General features: G+C 38.7%; 3 protein-coding genes across 3 annotated transcripts; 1 reads left to right on the forward strand and 2 right to left on the reverse strand.

Annotated features, from left to right (window-relative positions):
- The first annotated feature begins 2,157 nt into the window (after positions 1-2,157).
- LOC310989662 (immunoglobulin lambda-1 light chain-like) lies at positions 2,158-8,177 on the forward strand. Its single transcript, XM_083976800.1, has 4 exons — positions 2,158-2,203; positions 2,296-2,621; positions 6,855-6,888; positions 7,689-8,177. Exons 1-4 carry the CDS (start codon positions 2,164-2,166, stop codon positions 8,012-8,014), a joined length of 726 nt encoding a protein of 241 aa, XP_083832926.1. The 5' UTR covers positions 2,158-2,163; the 3' UTR covers positions 8,015-8,177.
- Positions 8,178-9,291: 1,114 nt separating this feature from the next.
- LOC310989859 (immunoglobulin lambda-1 light chain-like) lies at positions 9,292-15,506 on the reverse strand (the record flags this gene model as incomplete). Its single annotated transcript, XM_083977011.1, has 4 exons — positions 15,461-15,506; positions 15,037-15,368; positions 10,739-10,772; positions 9,292-9,635 (listed from the first exon to the last, which is right to left on the reverse strand). Exons 1-4 carry the CDS (start codon positions 15,498-15,500, stop codon positions 9,292-9,294), a joined length of 750 nt encoding a protein of 249 aa, XP_083833137.1. The 5' UTR covers positions 15,501-15,506.
- Positions 15,507-17,527: 2,021 nt separating this feature from the next.
- LOC310990439 (immunoglobulin lambda-1 light chain-like) lies at positions 17,528-21,535 on the reverse strand (the record flags this gene model as incomplete). The annotated part of the gene is made up of 4 exons (XM_083977812.1): positions 17,528-17,897; positions 18,558-18,595; positions 21,082-21,403; positions 21,496-21,535. 4 exons carry the CDS (start codon positions 21,533-21,535, stop codon positions 17,572-17,574), a joined length of 726 nt encoding a protein of 241 aa, XP_083833938.1. The 3' UTR covers positions 17,528-17,571.
- Positions 21,536-22,200: the final 665 nt, after the last annotated feature.

The following is a 22,200-nucleotide window of genomic DNA, read 5'->3' on the forward strand; positions in this document are numbered from 1 at the left end:
TACAGAAAGACTGCGCGACATTTTGCACCAGTGTGAAGCGAGATTTAGTAGGCAACAAAAGCACTTCCGTTAAGGACCTTCAAAGTAAAAACACATTCACTTACCTGAGGATCATCTTGAAAACAACCACGGCTTGGTTTCCGTCACGCTCCGGATTTCTCCGACACACTTGACAGAGCAGTCCTGCAAGTGCTCGTGCATGCGTGCGTGCGTGGTCGCGCGCGTGTTGTGGAAGTTGATTAGTAATCAATGTGTTAACTTACAGTAAACTGAGAACATAGGCATATTGTCATTAACCGTTGCCCCCTGTCCTCAATCTGGAGAACCCGGAAGTAGAGTCACCATTACAGTAATAGAATCTGCTGGATCCATCCAGTCACAGGCAAAGAAGCAGACAGTGGGGTGGGGAGATTCATATAGGCTACTGACAGTACATCTATGGGGGAGGTTAATGAACGTAGCTACACATGCCAGTTGACAAGCTGTGGGTTAAAGCTGCAAATGGTCAGGTGACTGGCAGACGCGGGAAAACCACAAACAGGACGACTAGTGGACAGGTGAGGTATGGCAGGCAGTGAGCTGTAGCTGGAAGAGGCTGCATCCTGCAGAACACGTCCTCCAACCCAATGATCACTTGATACTGAGACTTTCTATCATGTGATGGTGACTTCACTGAAATGCCACATTTTGTTTAGATGATTTAACAACCCACAGTGACTTGCATCTGCATTCAGATGATTCAGAACTTGCTGTTGCTTTGCACTATCATGGTCTAAACGGTTTTGTTGTTGTCATTGTTGTTTGTTTTGATTTGTATTCTGATCATCTGTACAAACTGTCAGATATTTTCCAAATGTTTTTTCAGATAGTGTCCAAATGCACAGAAACAAAATAAGTCAAAAAGAGCATTGCTATCGAAAGTCCCCATTCTCTTCCCCCATCTCTATCTACTTTATTATCTTCTCTCACACACAGACACACTCACGCTGATGCCCTCTGGTGGTAAGTAGCAGCCTAATTGAGACAGATGGACAGATACATTTCAGTGCTCCTATAGATGTGCAGTATTAATATACATTCTGATTATTGCTATGCCATACTATTGCTATGCCATACTATGCCACTATGCCATACTATGCCACTTTGTTTTGTTTTTTTGTCTTAGGAATTCATTTGAATCTTTATGTGTGGATTAACTTCATGGAATTACTTACAACTTTTGATTTTGCATTTTAAAAAGATGAAGAATCTATTTGTTTGATATCTTATTGTTGTTTGCTCAACCTGACTACTGTGCATAAGGAAATATAACTATAACTAACCCTAACCCTATAATAGAGTAGGAGTGTTGTTCTGTAGTTTTCCCACTAGAGAGCAGCACTGGATTACTATTTGGAAAGGCACAGCGGACAGTTGAGATAATTGGAGTAGTTTAAACACAGACACACACACACACACACACACACACACACACACACACACACACACACACAGATACACTCCCACAACCCTTGATTTCGGTAGATCAGGGCTTTTCTTATCTCTCTTCTACAGGATGCACCTGCAGGCCGCCTGTCTTCTTTTGGCTTCATGTAAATTAAGAATTAGCATTCAGTGGTAGGTTACGTTGCCTGTTGTGTGTTGTATGTGTAACGAGCCATATCCTGGAAGATATTTTATCATTTTAGCCTATAACATTAAAACATTAAAAATATGTTTAAATAGGTACTTGGTCAAATGATTTATGTTAAAAACAATATAAACATGTAATGGAGCTGGACTTTAAAAAAAGAATGAGTTATAACTAACTTCATAACATTAATATTAATATTATCAGGTGGAAAAGTGTTTCATTTTATTTATTCATTTTAACTCTTGAACAGGGCATTCAGATATTTCTCTGACAAGCATTCATCATCACACAAACACTGAGTCATTTAAAGATATAAAAAAAAATGCATCATATAATTTTAGAATTTATGCATCAGGTCATACGTCATAGGTTTTGAGCTCAGCTCCTCCTCCTGTCAGTCACTCTCAGTTTCAGTGTTGTATTAAATTGCTCCTCCAGCTCCTCCTCTCCTCATCCTCCAAACCCTCTCATCTGTCAGCAGTGAGCTCACTTTCCAAGCTACAAGGCCGTTCTCAGCTCACACTGACAACATGCTGGGGACCCTCTGCACTCTCATCACTGCTCTAACATGTAAGGAGGCTGACTTACTGCAGCTCTCAGCTCATGTTGGATTCATCAGTCTGTGTGTTTCTCTTGACTCTGTGTCATCTTGTTGTTTCCAGGTGTGAGTGGTGTGACGGTGGTGACACAGAAGCCTCCTGTTGTGACGCTGAGGACAGGAGAGACAGTCACCATGGACTGTAACCTGGGGACTGTTACTAACACTTATGCTCGCTGGTATAAACAGATTCCAGGAGGAGTTCCTCAGTATGTCCTGAGGTTTTATCATGGCCACAGTTCTCCAACATATGGTTCAGGGTTTTCATCTCCCAAGTTCACATCTAATCATCAGTCAACATCAGATTATCGTTTGATCATCAACAATGTGGAGGAGGGAGACTCAGCAGTTTATTACTGTCACACATGGGACAGCTCTGCTCAGCAGCACGTATCACAGTGATTTACACTGTGACAAAAACCTCCTCACTAAACACTTCTGCTTTTTGAGACTTCGACACAGTTGAAGTTGAAACCACCATGGTGATGTTTCCCTTCAATCTGAAATGAATTTTCAATATTGTTAAGGATTTTATTTATTCACTTTCCTATTATGTTTTGGTATTATGGTGTAATACTTCTATAAAATTACTATAAATAAACAACACAAACAAAACAAAGATATCTCATCATCAGCACAAATAAATAATAATATGTTCTTCAAATCATTGATTTCAATTGTGAATTTCTTTTGTCGCTCAAGAGTCAAGTGATCAAGAATTTGCCCCAATAAAAAGAGGTAAAGTGAGACATGTGATATTGTTTGTGCATTAGTGTCCATGAGGAAATTATATTTGAAGAGGGAGTTCGAAGTGCATCAAACAGTTTTCTTGGGTTTCTTGGTTGTGGTGGTGGTGATCAGTAGAAGAGAATACTGGAGATGTGATATGAAGTGGACTCTGGTCAGCTGGACCTGGTACTGGACCTGGAGACTGAAGGTGAATGGGATGGAGGAGGGTTGCAGCAATATGATCTGAAAAGGCAACTGACAACTTGGTTGGAAATGTGATGGGTCGCGATTGTTTAATCTTTACACATGAAACAAAAAATGTTTGAGATCATCAGAGGTCATGATGTCTCTGATTTGTTTGATGAAGACTGTGTTGAATGTAGAAGCTCCTCCTCCTCCTCCTCCTCCTCCTCTTCTCTCCTCAGTGTCTTTATAAGCTTCAGTCTCTCTCCTCCTCACACTCCAACCCTGCTCACCTCTCAGCTGGACAGTGAGGGACGTTTACACCACACACTGACAACATGCTGGGGACCCTCTGCACTCTCATCACTGCTCTAACATGTAAGATATTCTTCTCCTTCCTTTTATCCTCCACATGTTCACACACAAACCTTTCACTCATGTGTTTCTCTGTGTGTGTTGACAGGTGTTGATGCAGTGATAGTGTTGACCCAGACGCCTGCTGTCCACACAGTTTCTACAGGACAAGAGGTTGTTCTCAACTGCAACATTCAGAGACACTATAACAATTATGTCCGTTGGTATAAACAGGTTCCTGGTGAAGCTCCTCAGTACGTTCTGAGATTTCGCCACTCTGACAGTTCACTCGAATTTGGATCAGGATTCTCCTCAGACAGATTCAACTGTAAATCCTCATCAAACATAAATTTTCAGTTCATTATTAAGAGAGCCGAAGCAGGAGACTCTGCTGTCTATTACTGTAACACATGGGACGACTCTGCCGATGAGTACGTATCACAGTGATTTACACTGTGACAAAAACCTCCTCACTAAACGCTTCTGCTTTTTGTCCACTCTGGCACATTCAGTAAAATATTTTCACTGTGATTAATGGATACATTCATTTACAGTTTTAACTCATTCCTTCACAAACCCTTACAACTATCATGCTGTTTACATGTAATGTGTGCTTCATTATATTTACAGATTTAAAAAAATCCAAACCAGTAAAATATAAATTTTGGTCTGTTACACTGACAATAATTAGGCCATTTTAATCCTAGTTCTGTTTAAAGGTCCAGTGTGTAAAATGGGTGTAAAACTGTCCAGCGTTCATTCTGGTTTGCAGCGCTCACTTGCTCGCTCACTCACACCCCTCCCCTCGGCAAAATGACGGTGGCCTTCAAGTGCAAAAATGACTGGGACGACTGGGAGTATTTCAGGACCATGGAGCCTTCCGCCTTCTTCGTTGTTGGTTAATTTATGAACGTAAATGTCGCAAAACGTGCTGTCTGGCTGGCTGGAATTTCCATTCGGGCTGCCAAAGCAAGACTCTTGCTGTACTATATAAAAGAAGAATTATCAGGCTACGAAAACCAAACCAATTTTATTTTATAGAAATTATACACTTATACAAATATATTAGTATATTCCTTGCCTATACTGTAAACCTTGCCAATTATTACACACTGGACCTTTAAACTTTCTCATTGAACATTTCAGAACATGTTAAATTTGTGTTGAGAGAACACGTTAGTGCAGATGATTATTAATCACTACATAAAATGGCAATTCAATGTTATTCTACTGAGCAGACAAACAGGCACACATAGTTTAACTATAACTTTGTTTCCAGCTGAAACACAACCAACTGAAAATAGAGCTTTGATAAGTTTAAACTAACTGTGGTGAGAGATAAACAATTACACTGTTCAACTGACTCAGCTTAAGACAGACAGCTAGGCTACAAATTACAAAGAAGGTCCAACCAAACCAAGCATGTTACAGGTTTGTGATCTGCACTTGATCATCATTCAACATCATTTTATGGTTTATCCTCTGCCGAGAGTTTTAAAGAGTAACATGATACTATATTTTTGTTTCTGAGTGATTATTCACAAATTAAATAATTTTACTAATAATCCTGCAACATGCATTTTTTTTTTTTTTTTAGATATTACCATTATGATTATATTAATTTACTTCTGAAATTATATCTTATGAAGTGTCATATATGTGTACATTTCATATTTGAATGACTAAGAGTAAATTAGATTTGTGTAATGAATGAGTAGGCTACTGTATATAGGCTCCTCCTCCTCCTCCTCCTCTTCTCTCAGTGTCTTTATAAGATTCAGTCTCTCTCCCAACCCTGCTCACCTCTCAGCTGGACAGTGAGGGGCGTTTACACCACACACTGACAACATGCTGGGGACCCTCTGCACTCTCATCACTGCTCTAACATGTAAGGAGGCTGACTTACTGCAGCTCTCAGCTCATGTTGGATTCATCAGTCTGTGTGTTTCTCTTGACTCTGTGTCATCTTGTTGTTTCCAGGTGTGAGTGGTGTGACGGTGGTGACACAGAAGCCTCCTGTTGTGACGCTGAGGACAGGAGAGACAGCCACCATGGACTGTAACCTGGGCTCTGTTACTGATCAAAGTGCTCGCTGGTATAAACAGATTCCAGGAGGAGTTCCTCAGTATGTCCTGAAATGGCGTCATGATTATAGCTCTGTATATTATGGCTCTGGTTTCTCCTCTCCCAAGTTCACATCTAATCATCAGTCAACATCAGATTATCGTTTGATCATCAACAATGTGGAGGAGGGAGACTCAGCAGTTTATTACTGTCAAACATATGACAGCTCTGCTAAGGAGCACGTATCACAGTGATTTACACTGTGACAAAAACCTCCTCACTAAACACTTCTGCTTTTTAAGTCTCTCACCCATTTTGACTGAAAATGAATCCATCAGCAATTATATCAATTTTCTGTCTAACTTCACATTTAACTCTGACTCTGACTCATTGATGTTTAGATACATTTCTTTGTCCCTGTCTTTATGGTCTGTTCAATAGACCTTAGATCAAAAATGATCTCATATGATGAAGCCTCTCAGCTAAATGTTAAACTATACATCAGTTTGTCACACAAAAACAACAACTGTCTCTCTAAAGCTCAGAGAGTAACTGTGTTTTTTACTTCACAAGATCAGATCAGGACTTGATTCAGGTCCTGACCTCCATGGTTGGATTAACCTGTTTGGGGCCTTAAATTTACCACTGTACCCTGCCTCCAAGTTCCCATCATGTCAATCAAGGTGATTCATATTTGTGTTAAATTTACATTATTACAGTATTATTTACTATTAGGCTGCTTTTCATGTGGAAAATTGAAGAGAAGTTGCTGGAATACATGATGTTTTGTTTCGTCTTGTGTTAGCTTTCTGCTACAATCCCTTGTGTTAGGGTCGATTTTGACCCGAGTCTTAAATCAGCTGCAGAATATTTCAACATTTCCACCAGAAGAAACTGAAGCAACAGAAGATTCAGAGTTAAATCCTCAAGAGCAGCAGTGTTTTGTCAGATGATGACCAGGTCCAGCTGACCAGAGTCCACTTCATATCACATCTCCAGTATTCTCTTCTACTGATCACCACCACCACAACCAAGAAACCCAAGAAAACTGTTTGATGCACTTCGAACTCCCTCTTCAAATATAATTTCCTCATGGACACTAATGCACAAACAATATCACATGTCTCACTTTACCTCTTTTTATTGGGGCAAATTCTTGATCACTTGACTGATGAAGGGAATGAGAAGTTGACAGTGAAAGTTGGTCTCAACAGGATGTTTCAGTTCCACTCCCCTCATTAGTGAGAGTCAGGAGGTTTTTGTACAGCCATGTGTACAAACTGAATCACTGTGGTATTCGGACAAGGCACCAAGCTGATTGTGACAGGTAAGAACTTTTACACTCATCATTAAACAAGACACATTTTAGCTTTTTGACTCAAACTGATGGAAAATGAGAAATGTACAAGTGAATTTTTGTTCGAAAGATTTTACACTTACTTATGAATGTTTTTACTGTATGCATCAACTTTGCAACCAGACTGTGACTTTGGAAGGCAAAGATCTGCAAATAATCACAATATTTCAAATATTTTCTATAAATGATTCAAAGTTTGTTGATGGTTGATTAAGTTGGACACCATTACAACATCAGGCTCATTATTTTCACAATTGTAAGCAAGTCATATATTGACAAAAACTCAAGTAATATAAATCGTCAATCTTAAATAATATTGTGTGAAATGTTTAATGTCCTATGATAAGTGATGATTTCAAAAGTAGGTAGTCTACCTGAGTTTTATTTTGTCATGTGAAAATGATGAAATACTTTGTTTGAAAGAGTCATAAAAAGGAAAAGTGACTGATAAACTAATTTATCACAGACTGAAATAATTTCAATTTTCAATTAATGTTTTTCATGTTTTTGAAAGAGAAAGATAGACTTTATTTAATTTATTCTCGGTATAGAAATGCTCCTACAGTATATGAAAATCTTGATGTTAATTTTTGAAATGAAAAGACATTTTCAAAATCGCTATCTGTTTTCTATGTGCTATACATTTGTTTAATTCTTCAGACTGACTGTTATATTGTTAAAGCAGCTAATTAATGAATTTATTACTTTGCTGCTTTGTATGAATCATCTGATTGGTCCTCATGTTATGAATGTGCTCCATGTATTTTCAGGCTCCAGCCTCCCTCCTCCTGTCCTGACAGTCTTCCCTCCGTCCAGTGCTGAGCTCCAGTCCAACAAAGCCTCTGTGGTCTGTCTGTCCACTCAGTCTGGGCCTTTTGCAGATGTGAGCTGGTTGGTTGGTGGGAGTCCAGTGAGCAGTGGGATCTCTACCAGCACCGCTGTTCAAAAACCAGACCAGACTTTCCAAATCAGCAGCTATCTGTCCATCCAGACGTCAGACTGGAACAACAATCAGCGTTACACATGTAAAGTGTCTTTGGGCTCCCAGACTTCAGAGAAGAGCATCACCAAGTCAGACTGTCTCACTGAAGAATAGTAGAGGAGCAGAATGAGCGTTTACAATCTGCTGCTTTACTCTTTGTGCTGTTTGCTCATTACAAGGTTTCCATGTTAGAAAAGCTGTGTCTGCATGCTTGTAATAAATGTAGTGACAGTTAGGTGGAGGTGTTGTATCAGCTTTGCTTCTGCTGCATTTTTCATCATTCATTCATTTCAATAAAAACTCTGAGATCAAAATACAGTGTTTGTATTTATTTGTGTTAATGAAAATATCACTTTAAACAAAATTTCACAAGATTGTTATTTTCCTCAGATTTTCATGTCAAGACAATTACAGACGCAGAAGAGATATGTAAAAGACAATTGCTACTTAATTCTTACTTGATAAGAATCTTACTTTGTAAATATATCGTTAACAGAAGAAGATTTATGATAATTTAAAGCAGAAGTAAGCGGAATGTTTGTGTTAATATAAGTCTTAAATAGTTATATCTTCCGACAGCAATCACTTATATAGAGTGTTTGGTCTGAAACACGGGTCTGTCATTCACTCTGCTCTGCTGTAAGCCGAGGAGAAAACTTTCCTTGTATCCTACAACCTTTATCCAATGAGGAGAGAGAACGGCATAAAGGGGCAGTCCTCTCTGTGTGTGCAGCCAAGGGATGCGCGTGCATGTGGTGACATAGGGACGAGGGCGGGGACTGCTAACTCCATCGGCTGACAAGAAGTTAGCCAAAACCACCGGATCGCTTACTTCTGCTTTAATCTGTTTCAGTTGTTTACAGTTGAGACGTTAGAAGAATCAGATGAAATGATCAGCAAGTGAAACTGAGATTTCATCCTCCATCAGTGAAGCATCACCTCTCTACTCCTCCCCCTCTTCCTTCCCAGGATGCACCTGCAGGCCTCCTCTCCTGACTCATAGCTTCATGTAGATGAAGAGGTCAAGTCTCAGGCCTCTGAGAAATAAGAGGAAACTGTCCCTGAAAAAAACTCATGTTTTAATGACTGTGAATTATGTTCATGTGTGAAGAGTCAATAATTATTTTTCTAAAATGATATATAGTAGGTTATCTTTCATTCTGAAAAGTTTGTTAACAAATCAACACAGAATTGTTTCAAATTAAATGCTTTTATTGAACAATTTCTTAAACAAATGCAGCAGAAGCAAAGCTGATACAACACCTCCACCTAACTGTCACTACATTTATTACAAGCATGCAGACACAGCTTTTCTAACATGGAAACCTTGTAATGAGCAAACAGCACAAAGAGTAAAGCAGCAGATTGTAAACGCTCATTCTGCTCCTCTACTATTCTTTCGTGAGACAGTCTTCAGAGAAGAACTTGTAGGTGTTCTTCTCTGAAGTCTTGGAGCCCAAAGACACTTTACATGTGTAACGCTGATTGTTGTTCCAGTCTGACGTCTGGATGGACAGATAGCTGCTGATTTGGAAAGTCTGGTCTGGGTTTTGAACAGCGGTGCTGGTAGAGATCCCACTGCTCACTGGACTCCCACCAACCAACCAGCTCACATCTGCAAAACCCTTCGTCTCACTGGGTAAAGTGGACAGACAGACCACAGAGGCTTTGTTGGACTGCAGCTCAGCCCTGGATGGAGGGAAGACTGTCAGGACGGGAGGAGGGAGGCAGGAGTCTGAAAATACACGGAGCACATTCATAACATCAGGACCAATCAAATATACTGTAGGCCATAAAAAGTAGGCAGATTCCTTGATTCGCTGGTTTTAAAATACAACCAGCACTCCGAGGAAGTAAAACATTAATGAAATGAAAAACAGAATTATTTTTTTTAAAGAAATGATTATAGTTGCAAACCAAGGAATATTTTCTCTTTTTTTCAGTTTAATATTCACCATGAAAACAATTTCATAATGACACTTAATGCATTTACAGGACAGTAATCTGAAAAAATAATCTCAATCTCTGTAATGAAGTCAGATTCATCTGATTCTTCATCTGATTTCTCTTCAGCCAATCAAACCGTTACAGATAAAAAATATATTTCAAACCCTCTAATTTAGCATTGTTCGTTTTACACAGGTTTCTGTAGTGTTATAGGCTTATTATAAATGGTTTTCATCCATCAAAACTTCCTCAAATAAATAGTGAATAAATTTGGAACAGTCAATTTCAAATATTGTACATATTTGCAGAGCACTGCGTTCCATTCAAAACCACTGGTAACAAATCAAATTGATAAAAACATTTTTTTCCCAACAAGAATTCTCATTCATATGAAATAGTGTGTTACAAAATAAATTCACATTAAACATTAAGGTTATCAATGAGAGCTGGTTTTGTAAAAGGTATTGACATTTCTGAAATATATATAAACACCACTTTGAAATGGTTTTCCAACAGCAAAACTCAACCATAAATGGACTGAGAAGGATTTGCAGAAAAAATTATTCCAGGTATTGTGATTATTTGCAGAGCTTTTTGCTCCATTCAGACACAGTCTGAGACCAAATACTTCTGTTATTTAATGAAATATATGTAAAATATCCTATACAACAAATCATAATAATTTTGTTAATATTTTACATATTGTGAATATTAGCAGATCTTTGCCTTTTAAAGCCACAGTCTGGTAACAAAGATGATGCATAAAAACATTAAAAATTGATTCTAAAAAAAAGTTGAACAAAAACTCACATGTACATTTCTTATTTTCCATCAGTTTGAGTCAAAACGCTAAAATGTGTCTTATTTAATGATGAGTGTAAAAGTTCTTACCTGTCACAATCAGCTTGGTGCCTTGTCCGAATACCACAGTGATTCAGTTTGTACACATGGCTGTACAAAAACCTCCCGACTCTCACTAATGAGGGGAGTGGAACTGAAACATCCAGTTGAGACCAACTTTCACTGTCAACTTCTCATTCCCTTCATCAGTCTGTTCATCTGACAAAACACTGACATTTTTACTCTGAATCTTCTGTTGCATCACTTTCTTCTCATTGAGACGTTGAAATATCTGATATCACGGTTAAATTCAGATTCATGATGGTGAACATGTTCTCCTCCAGAAGAGCATCATGCATTCATCATTATCAACTGCAGCTGTGGTCGAACATTCAATTTGTTTAACATTGTGTATTTCAGCAGCTCACCTTCATTTTTCAAAATTAAAATCAGCCTTACAGTAAGTAATACAATATGCATCACCCTGACTGACCTTTAGATGTATAGAGCATGCACTGTGCATGGTGGGACTTGGAGGCAACAGGAATGTAGTGGTAAATTTGAGGCCCCAAACAGGTTAATCCAGCCATGGAGGTCAGGACCTGAATCAAGTCCTTTGTTCGAAACCTAGATAAGGGATTAAGCCGGGATATGTCGGTTATCCTGGCCAGAAATCAACGTGTTTCACTCAGTTATTCCATGTTCTTATGTACATATTGGCCTGATTTCTAAACAAACTAAATACATTTATAATAATCAAATAACATGAAACATTTACAATATTTATTAGGTTTTTTTTTCTTTTCTTTTCTTTCATAATTAGGCCTATTCATGTGCTTCTCACACTGAATCTCTGCATCTGCCAGCGCTGCCTGCTTCTTTAGATGCAGAGCATACAGATGTCTGATGGTTTGTGAAATCTGTAAAACACATTAGCACAGAATTGTGCACACTGTTCTTCAGTCAATACTCACTATTTTAGATATCTGTGACCCAATACCATCTCATGATATTTTCTATGACCACTAGTACTACATGGCTTCTCATAAAAAGCAATGGAGCAAAAATAGCAATAGATTTATTTTTATTTGTATAAAATATGTTACAAAATACAGTATATTGGCCTAAATATTGGTTGAGGGAAGAAAACAAGAATACAATTGTTTGAGCAGGCACCTTCCAAATAATTTATACACCTCATTTGAACATTGTTATCGGCAATTTATTGAAGCACCAGACTGCATAATGTTCTTTTATTTAATTAATTTTCACCCGTTGCACTTTTGGCCACTTGTATTTGTGCTGTATGAACTTTACTTTAGATCATAAGAGATTTGTGCAGTATCAACTTCCACTGCTCATCATTAAGGCAAAGTGCACAAGTGTTAATTTGTGAAAGGAACTTAAATTGAATTTGTGATTATAATTTTGGATTATAGGCTACTTCCACATTCAATCAGTCCGCAGTTGTCCGCGCTCTCTCTGAGCTTTACGACAGCGGTGGTGCTTTTTTTTCTTTTCTTTTTTTCTAAGAGGTGTGTCACCTTACGTCGTCAAGATCCGCTGTTGATTGGAGGAAAGCAGCCACACCTGTCCTCTCATCGGGGAATCTGTGATCAATCTCTGTGGTCTACTGACGAGAGAATAAGTTACACCTGGCTTGACAAAGCCAGGCTTGGCATTCCAACAACCAACTAAGCCAGGATGGATTTAGGAGACTTTGTCCAACCTAGCTTTTCCACTTATCCTGGATATCTTTATTCTACTTTCGAACAACAGGCCCTGATCTGACCTCTCTGTCTGACTTATATGAAAACACAGATACTCTCTGAGCTTCAGAGAGTAACAGTTGTTGCGTTCATGTGACAAAGTGGCTAAACTTCTTATAATTCAGTTGATACAGTAGGTTTCAGCAGAGTGTGAACAGAACATACAGTAAAGATGAGAGAAATAGGACATTTGTGTCAAAATAATTCAATCAGATGAGAATGGATGGTTTTAACGTTAAACATGACATTGGAAAATTTGTTGATGGATTCATTCTCAGTAAAAAAAAAAATAGCCGAGAGATTTAAAAAGCAGAAGTGTTTAGTGTGGAGGTTTTTGTCACAGTGTAAATCACTGTGTTACACGCGCTTGTGGTGTCACAGACTTGTCCCCTGTCAAACAGTAATAGACAGCAGAGTCTCCTGTCTCTGCTCTCTTTATAATGAACTGATAATCTATGTTTGATGAGGATTTACAGTTGAATCTGTCTGAGGAGAATCCTGATCCAAAGTCAGGTGAACTCTTTGAGTGGTGATATCTCAGAACATACTGATGTGCTTTCCCAGGCACCTGTCTATACCAGTCCACATATACGTTATCATCTCTCTGAATGTTGCAGTTGAGAACAACCTCTTGTCCTGTAGAAACTGTGTGGACAGCAGGCGTCTGGGTCAACACTATCACTGCATCAACACCTGTCAACACACAGAGAGAAAGACATGAGTGAAAGGTTTGTGTGTGAACATGTGGAGGATAAAGGAAGGAGAAGAATATCTTACATGTTAGAGCAGTGATGAGAGTGCAGAGGGTCCCCAGCATGTTGTCAGTGTGTGGTGTAAACGTCCCTCACTGTCCAGCTGAGAGGTGAGCAGGGTTGGAGTGTGAGGAGGAGAGAGACTGAAGCTTATAAAGACACTGAGGAGAGAAGAGGAGGAGGAGCTTCTACTGTATATACTCAAAGTCTTCTCAAATAAATCAGAAACATCATGACCTCTGATGTTCTCAGACATCTTCTGTCACAATGTTTTGAGATATAGAAGTTAGGATGTTGGAAATGTTTATTCTGATTCATCTAATGGAAACATCATAAATCTTAGAATCTGGGGCCTGTTGTTCGAAAGTAGAATAAAGATATCCAGGATAAGTGGGAAAGCCAGGTTGGACAAAGTCTCATAAGTCCATCCTGGTTTAGTTGGTTGTTGGAACGCTGATCCAGGCTGAGGAGGGGCGGCTTTGTCAAGCCAGGTGTAACTAATTATCTCGTCAGTAGACCACAGACATTGATCACAGATTCACCGATGAGAGGACAGGTGTGGCCACTTTCCTCCAATCAACAGCGGATCTTAATGCTGATGTCAGGGGACACACCTCTCTTAAAAAAAAAAAAAAAAAAAAAGCTGCTGTCGTAAAGCTCAGAGAGAGCACGGCGGACAACTGCGGACTAATTTAATAATCCAAAATTATAATCACAACTCAAGTTCCTTTCACAAATTAACAGTTGTGCACTTTGCCTTAATGATGAGCAGTGGAAGATGATTAATTGCACAAATCTGAAGTAAAGTTCACAGCACATGGCCAAATGTGCAACAGGTGAAAATGTATTAAATATTAGAACATTATGCTGTTTGGTGCTTCAATAAATTGCCGATAACAATGATGACGAGGTCTATAAATTATTTGGAAGGTGCTCACACTCACTCAATTTTATTCTTATTTTCTTAAATCAACCAATATTTAGGCCAATATAATCATAACATATTTTATGAAAATAATTTTGAAGGCCTAATTATGAAAAAAAAAGCCTAATAAATATTGTAAATGTTTCATGTTTTTTGATTATTGTTAATGCATTTTATTTGTTTATAATTCAGGCCAATATTTACATAAGAACATGTATGAAACACATTGATTTCTGATCAGAGTCACTGCTGACTTCAACAGAATCAACTAAGCCTGGCTGTTAGCCTGGTCTGGAGCAGGCTAGCTGCAGAGAATAAATCACCATAGTAACTTGACCAGGACAAAGGTATCCAGCTTTCGAACAACCGACTTGAGGCTAAATTAGGCCAGGATAACCAACATATCCCGGCTTAATCCCATAGGTTTCGAACAACAGGCCCCTGGATGATCTGTCTGAGAATTTGTTGCACGTTTTCTATAAATTGACTCTTGAAATGAAAAGGATGATTCACATTTATTGAAAACAATAATTAACATAAAATACTTTTTTGATGCTTTTTGTATACATGTAGCAAAGTAGACTATTCTACCACAGAAGGAAATTTAAATATTTACAATCATGAAAAACTATTATTGTATGTTCATAAATCATAATTATAGAAAATATTCCCCCGATGATTTCACTCACAGCCAACAAAGCATATACAGTATATGTATTCTTACACATGTAAAAATAGGATTAATGTGAAAGAAATTGATTATTAAGAATCATGAAAAATATTAATTTAATGCTTATAATTCAGAGTTATAGAAAAGATCACCCTGATTGTTTGAGTCAGAGTCTCAAAAAGCAGAAGTGTCTAGTGAGGAGGTTTTTGTCACAGTGTAAATCACTGTGATACCTCCTCCTTAGCAGAGTGAGAGTCGTCCCATGTGCTACAGTGATAAACTGCTAAGTCTCCCTCCTCCACATTGTTGATGATCAAACGATAATCTGTTGTTGACTGATGATTAGATGTGAACTTGGGAGAGGAGAAACCAGACCCATACTTTACAGAGCTCCAACTGTGATGAAATCTCAGTACAAACTGAGGAACTCCTCCTGGAATCTGTTTATACCAGCGAGCACTATTGTTAGTAACAGAGCCCAGGTTACAGTCCATGGTGACTGTCTCTCCTGTCCTCAGCGTCACAACCGGAGGTTTCTGTGTCACCACCGTCACACCACTCACACCTGGAAACAACAAGATGACACAAAGTCAAGAGAAACACACAGACTGATGAATCCAACATGAGCTGAGAGCTGCAGTAAGTCAGCCTCCTTACATGTTAGAGCAGTGATGAGAGTGCAGAGGGTCCCCAGCATGTTGTCAGTGTGAGCTGAGAACGGCCTTGTAGCTTGGAAAGTGAGCTCACTGCTGACAGATGAGAGGGTTTGGAGGATGAGGAGAGGAGGAGCTGGAGGAGCAATTTAATACAAGACTGAAACTGAGAGTGACTGACAGGAGGAGGAGCTGAGCTTTTTGTCATGTTTTGTCACTTTTTCGAGGGAAATGTTTTGAATTCCTTTGCTATAGTGAGTGAACATGAAACATTTGAATCCTTTTAATTTATTTCCTCATTCATCTACAAATCTTTGACAAAATCTAAATGCAACATTGTCTTCAATCAATAACAATCATTAATTTCGGAAAATAAAATATTTCATTCTTCTTTTAAAAACACAATTCACAGTCAATAAAACATGAGTGTGTTTTCAGTCAAGAACAGTTTCCTCTTATTTCACAGAGGCCTGACACTTGACCTCTTCATCTACATGAAGCTATGAGTCAGGAGAGGAGGCCTGCAGGTGCATCCTGGGAAGGAAGAGGGGGAGGAGTAGAGAGGTGATGCTTCACTGATGGAGGATGAAATCTCAGTTTCACTTGCTTATTTAATCTGACTGCAAAAAACTGAAACAGATAAAAAAAAATATATAAAACTTCTCCCTCTCTCTTTTTATTTTCATTTTTTAAATACTGTGTGAATATATCTACAAATTAAGATTCTTGTAAAAAAACAACAAAAAAACAAAACAAATTAATGTCAACGTCAATGTCAATTTATATAGCACATTTCATATGGCAAGCATAAACTCAATGCGCTTCACGATAAGAGCAAGATGCAATACATGTGAGTACATATTAAAACAAACAAAAAGTTAGTGCATATTAAAACAGAAGCCAATGTGTTAAGACAAACAAACAAACAAAAAACTAACTAAAAGCTTGCGAGAACAGGTATGTTTTAAGATTGCGCTTAAAAGAAGATGTTGTTGGAGATGAGCGGAGTTCAATGGGCAGAGAGTTCCATAGTGTTGGACCATAAAAACTGAAAGCACCTTGAGCTGATTTTGAATGTATACGTGGTATATTGAGAAGAGATTTACATGAGGATCTGAGGTATCTGTCAGGTGTATACTGGGTGAGCATGTCAGAAACATAGGGAGGGGCAGCACTGTTAAGAGATTTAAAAACAATAAGTACAATTTTAAAATCAATTCTGTATTTGACTGGGAGCCAGTGGAGAGACTTTAAAACCGGAGTGATGTGATCGTACCTGTGTGTTTTTGATAGAATTCTGGCTGCAGCATTTTGAATGAGTTGAAGTTTATTAAGTGATTGGTTTGTTAATCCGGGGAAAAGAGCGTTATCTAAGCGGCTAGAAATGAATGCATGAACCAGTTTTTCCGAGTCTGATAGATAAAAGTGATCTAACTTTAGAAATGTTGTGTAGATGATAAAAGGCAGTTTTGGAAATAAAAGAGATGTGCTTTTGGAAGTTAAGGTCTTTGTCGAAAATCACACCTAGGTTTCTGACGTGTTCACTGGATTTCACAGAAGATGAAGACAGTAACGACGAGACCTGGTGCCTCAGTGCCTTTGGGCCCACCAACAGAATTTCTGTTTTGTCCTCATTCAATTGAAGGAAGTTATCTGTCATCCAGTGGTGGACATCACTAATGCACTGGACAAGATCCTCAAGTGGACTTAGGTGGTTTGCAGAAACAGATACATATATGTCATCGGCATAGGAGTGATATGATATGTTATTCTGTCGAATTATGGAACCAAGTGGGAGCATGCAAATTAAGAGTCTCATCGAGTAAGAATGAAGTAGGATCTGTAATTTTCCTGCATGAAATGAAAGGAAAATCAAATTTTGTATTAAGTATATTAAAAAAAATACAAACACTGTATTTTAAACTCAGAGTTTTTATTGAATGAATGAATGATGAAAAATGCAGCAGAAGCAAAGCTGATACAACACCTCCACCTAACTGTCACTACATTTATTACAAGCATGCAGACACAGCTTTTCTAACATGGAAACGTTGTAATGAGCAAACAGCACAAAGAGTAAAGCAGCAGATTGTAAACGCTCATTCTGCTCCTCTACTATTCTTCAGTGAGACAGTCTGACTTGGTGATGCTCTTCTCTGAAGTCTGGGAGCCCAAAGACACTTTACATGTGTAACGCTGATTGTTGTTCCAGTCTGACGTCTGGATGGACAGATAGCTGCTGATTTGGAAAGTCTGGTCTGGTTTTTGAACAGCGGTGCTGGTAGAGATCCCACTGCTCACTGGACTCCCACCAACCAACCAGCTCACATCTGCAAAAGGCCCAGACTGAGTGGACAGACAGACCACAGAGGCTTTGTTGGACTGGAGCTCAGCACTGGACGGAGGGAAGACTGTCAGGACAGGAGGAGGGAGGCTGGAGCCTGAAAATACATGGAGCACATTCATAACACGAGGACCAATCAGATGATTCATACAAAACATCAAAGTAACAGATTTATCAATACTTAGGAACTAAAAAAACAAATATGACATTGACAACATTATCAATTTAAAAAAAGAATTTGCCCTCATTGTCAACTTCATGTTTCAGTCCCTAATAGATTGCTGTTTCTTTTTTTGTCCTTCGTGTTCAAACCTCCAGAGATCAAAAGTATTTCATTTTCACAAGACAAAATAAAACACAGGTTCATTCAAAATTGTCACTTATGATTAGACATTTGATATTTCACCCACTGTAATTTAGCTTGGACAGTTTATTTTACATGGTATTTTTCGGTTTTATGACTTGCTAACAATTATGAAAATACTGATCCTGTTGTTGTAAATAGTGTCCAACTGTTAAAACGTCCTAAACCATCAACAAACTTTGAAGCATTAGACATTATTTCAAATATTGTGATTATTAGAGGATCTCTAACTTCTAAAGCCACAGTCTGGTAACGTAGATGATGCATAAAAACATTAAAAATTCATTGTAAAATCTTTCAAACAAAACTCACATGTACATTTCTTATTTTCCATCCGTTTGAGTCAAAAAGCTAAAATGTGTCTTGTTTAATGATGAGTGTAAAAGTTCTTACCTGTCACAATCAGCTTGGTGCCTTGTCCGAATACCACAGTGATTCAGTTTGTACACATGGCTGTACAAAAACCTCCTGACTCTCACTAATGAGGGGAGTGGAACTGAAACATCCTGTTGAGACCAACTTTCACTGTCAACTTCTCATTCCCTTCATCAGTCTGTTCATCTGACACAACACTGCTGTTCTTGAAGATTTAACTCTGAATCTTCTGTTGCATTAGTTTCTTCTCATGGAAACGTTGAACTATCTGATATCATGGTTGAATTCAGATTCATGATTGTGAATGTGTTCTCCTCCAGAAGAGCATCGTTCATTCATCATTATCAACTGCAGCCGTGGTAGAACATTCATGTATTTCAACACCTTCTCTTTGATTTTCCACATTAAAAGCAGCCTAATTTAAATAATGTGAATGTTAATATGATATAAACATGCATCACCCTGTATGACTTGTACTGTAGATACAGCATGCACTGGACATATTGGGAACTTGAAGGCAACAGGCTGTGTAAATTTAAGGCCCCAAACAGGTTAATGGAGGGCAAGACCTGAATCAAGTTCTGATCTGCTCTGAGTGAGTAAAGTATGAAACAGTTAATCTGTGATGTTTTCAGTGTTGCTTTAGTATGTAAAACTGATGTATTGTTTAAAATTCAGTTCAGAAGCCTAATCAGTGATAAGAGGTAAGGACGAGTTGAGTCAAGTGAAGAATAGTGAAAAGAAGATACGGACAAGGGGAGTAACAGATATATTAAAGTAGTTATATGAGGAAGAGAATAGATTAAAGACATGTTTAAAATTAGATATGAACTTAGAGAGACTAGTTGTTCATGTATTACTCTCAGGAAAATGGATGAGAGATGTAATGTAATGTAAGTGTTTGAAGAGGTTTTTGTCGCAGTGTTAATCACTGTGATACATCCTCCTTAGCATCCTCCTTAGCAGAGTCTGTCCCATATAGACAGTATGTTGAGACGTATTTGAATGATTTAAAAAAAAGCATATACTGAGGAACTCCTCCTGGAATCTGTTTATACCAGCGAGCCAGATTTAAGGAAAGTGAAGTTGCACACTCATAGCTGCAATGTAAAACTAAACTTTTTAATACAAAGGTTCAGACATAACCAACGTTTCACTGACAGAGGGTTTAGATGTCAGAGTCTCAAAAAGCAGAAGTGTTTACTGAGGAGGTTTTTGTCACAGTGTAAATCACTGTGATACGTGCTCCTTAGCAGAGTTGTCCCATGTGTTACAGTAATAAACTGCTGAGTCTCCCTCCTCCACATTGTTGATAATCAAACGATAATCTGAGTTTGACTGATGTTTTGCTGTGATTTTTGAAGAGGAAAAACCAGAGCCATAAGTTGGGGAGCTAAAACTGTGATAAAAATTCAGAACAAACTGAGGAACTCCTCCTGGAATCTGTTTATACAAGCGAGGTCCGTCTTTGGCATTATTGCACTCTATGGTGACTGTCTCTCCTGTCCTCAGCGTCACAACAGGAGGCTTCTGTGTCACCACTATCGCACCACTCACACCTGGAAACAACAAGATGACACAGAGTCAAGAGAAAGACACAGACTGATGAATCCAACATGAGCTGAGAGCTGCAGTAAGTCAGCCTCCTTACATGTTAGAGCAGTGATGAGAGTGCAGAGGGTCCCCAGCATGTTGTCAGTGTGTGGTGTAAACGTCCCTCACTGTCCAGCTGAGAGGTGAGCAGGGTTGGAGTGTGAGGAGGAGAGAGACTGAAGCTTATAAAGACACTGAGGAGAGGAGGAGGAGGAGGAAGAGGAGGAGGAGGAGGAGGAGGAGGAGGAGCTTCTACATTCAACACAGTCTTCATCAAGAAACAGTATGACCTCTCATATCCTCAGACTTCTTCTGTCACATAATGTTTTGAGAAATTTAATGATATTGTTCTGTTACTCTATTTACAAAGCAGCTAAAGATGCACCTTTTTAGACAGACATTTTAATAATCTCAGAGTAATTGCATGTTTATGTATTGTGATTGGTTGATGTTCTTTGTTTTAGGATTTCAGTTGTTTATGTATTTTAATCTGTACAGCACCTTGTCACTCTGTCTGTGATATGCGCTATATAAATAAACTTTACTCTACTTTTCTTCTGCTGTCAGTTGTCCTTTCAGATTCAATTGATGTGACCCTCCTCCATCCCATTCACCACAGGTCCAGGACCAGCTCACCAGAGTCCACTTCATATCATGTCTCTCTTTGCCTCTCTTCATCTCGACATGGTTATAAAAGCTCATTCACTGACTCAAAATGATTTTGCATGTTTTATGTTTCAGGTCTCTAAAACAGAATCTGTGACTAAAATAAAGTTACAGTAGAATTTTGGAAATATATCCAGTTTATTCAGATTTATCTAATGGAAACTGTCGTGTGGATGTTTTGGTTTTCTGTGTTTGGTTTTCCTCTGCATGTGTCAGAGTCTCAAAAAGCAGAAGTGTTTAGTGAGGAGGTTTTTGTCACAGTGTAAATCACTGTGATGCGTACTCATTAACAGAGTTGTCCCATGTCTTACAGTAATAAACTGCTGAGTCTCCCTCCTCCACATTGTTGATGATCAAACGATAATCTGTTGTTGACTGATGGTTAGATGTGAACTTGGGAGAAGAAAAACCGGTGCCATAAGATACAGAGCTCGAGCCGTGATACCACCTCAGTACATACTGAGGAACTCCTCCTGGAATCTGTTTATACCACCAAGCATTCCTGTCAGTAACAGATCCCAGGTTACAGTCCATGGTGACTGTCTCTCCTGTCCTCAGCGTCACAACAGGAGGCTTCTGTGTCAGCACCGTCACACCACTCACACCTGGAAACAACAAGATGACACAGAGTCAAGAGAAACACACAGACTGATGAATCCAACATGAGCTGAGAGCTGCAGTAAGTCAGCCTCCTTACATGTTAGAGCAGTGATGAGAGTGCAGAGGGTCCCCAGCATGTTGTCAGTGTGAACTGAGAACGGCCTTGTAGCTTGGAAAGTGAGCTCACTGCTGACAGATGAGAGGGTTTGGAGGATGAGGAGAGGAGGAGCTGGAGGAGCAATTTAATACAACACTGAAACTGAGACTGACTGACAGGAGGAGGAGCTGAGCCTAAATTCACATGGGTTTTCATGTTGGTTCCTCTTCACTCCTTTTTGGGGGGAAATGTTTTGAATTCCTTTGCTATAGTGAGTGAACATGAAACATTTGAATCATTTTAATTTAATTCCTCAATTAACTACAAATATTTGACAAAATCAAAATGCAACATTGTCTTCAATCTATAACAATCATTAAATTCAGATATAAATAAAAGCTTCCTTTCTTCATTGAAAAACACAATTCACATTCATGAAACATGATTGTGTTTCCAGTCAGGGACAGTTTCCTCTTATTTCACAGAGTCCTGACACACTTGACCTCTTCATCTACATGAAGCTATGAGTCAGGAGAGGAGGCCTGCAGGTGCATCCTGGGAAGGAAGAGGGGGAGGAGTAGAGAGGTGATGCTTCACTGATGGAGGATGAAATCTCAGTTTCACTTGTTTATTTAATCTGACTGCAAACAACTGAAACAGATACACATATATAAAACTTCCCTCTCTCTCTTTATTTTTATTTAA

Source organism: Trachurus trachurus (genome assembly GCF_905171665.1).
Source record: "Trachurus trachurus genome assembly, chromosome: 8".
Lineage (NCBI taxonomy): Eukaryota > Metazoa > Chordata > Actinopteri > Carangiformes > Carangidae > Trachurus > Trachurus trachurus.

Coding starts and splice junctions, on each gene's coding strand:
- LOC310989662 (XM_083976800.1), top strand. CDS start 2,164: ATGCTGGGGACCCTCTGCACTCTCATCACTGCTCTAACAT. Junction 2,622..6,854: donor ACAGCTCTGCTCAGCAGCAC/GTATCACAGTGA, acceptor TGAATCACTGTG/GTATTCGGACAAGGCACCAA. Junction 6,889..7,688: donor CACCAAGCTGATTGTGACAG/GTAAGAACTTTT, acceptor ATGTATTTTCAG/GCTCCAGCCTCCCTCCTCCT.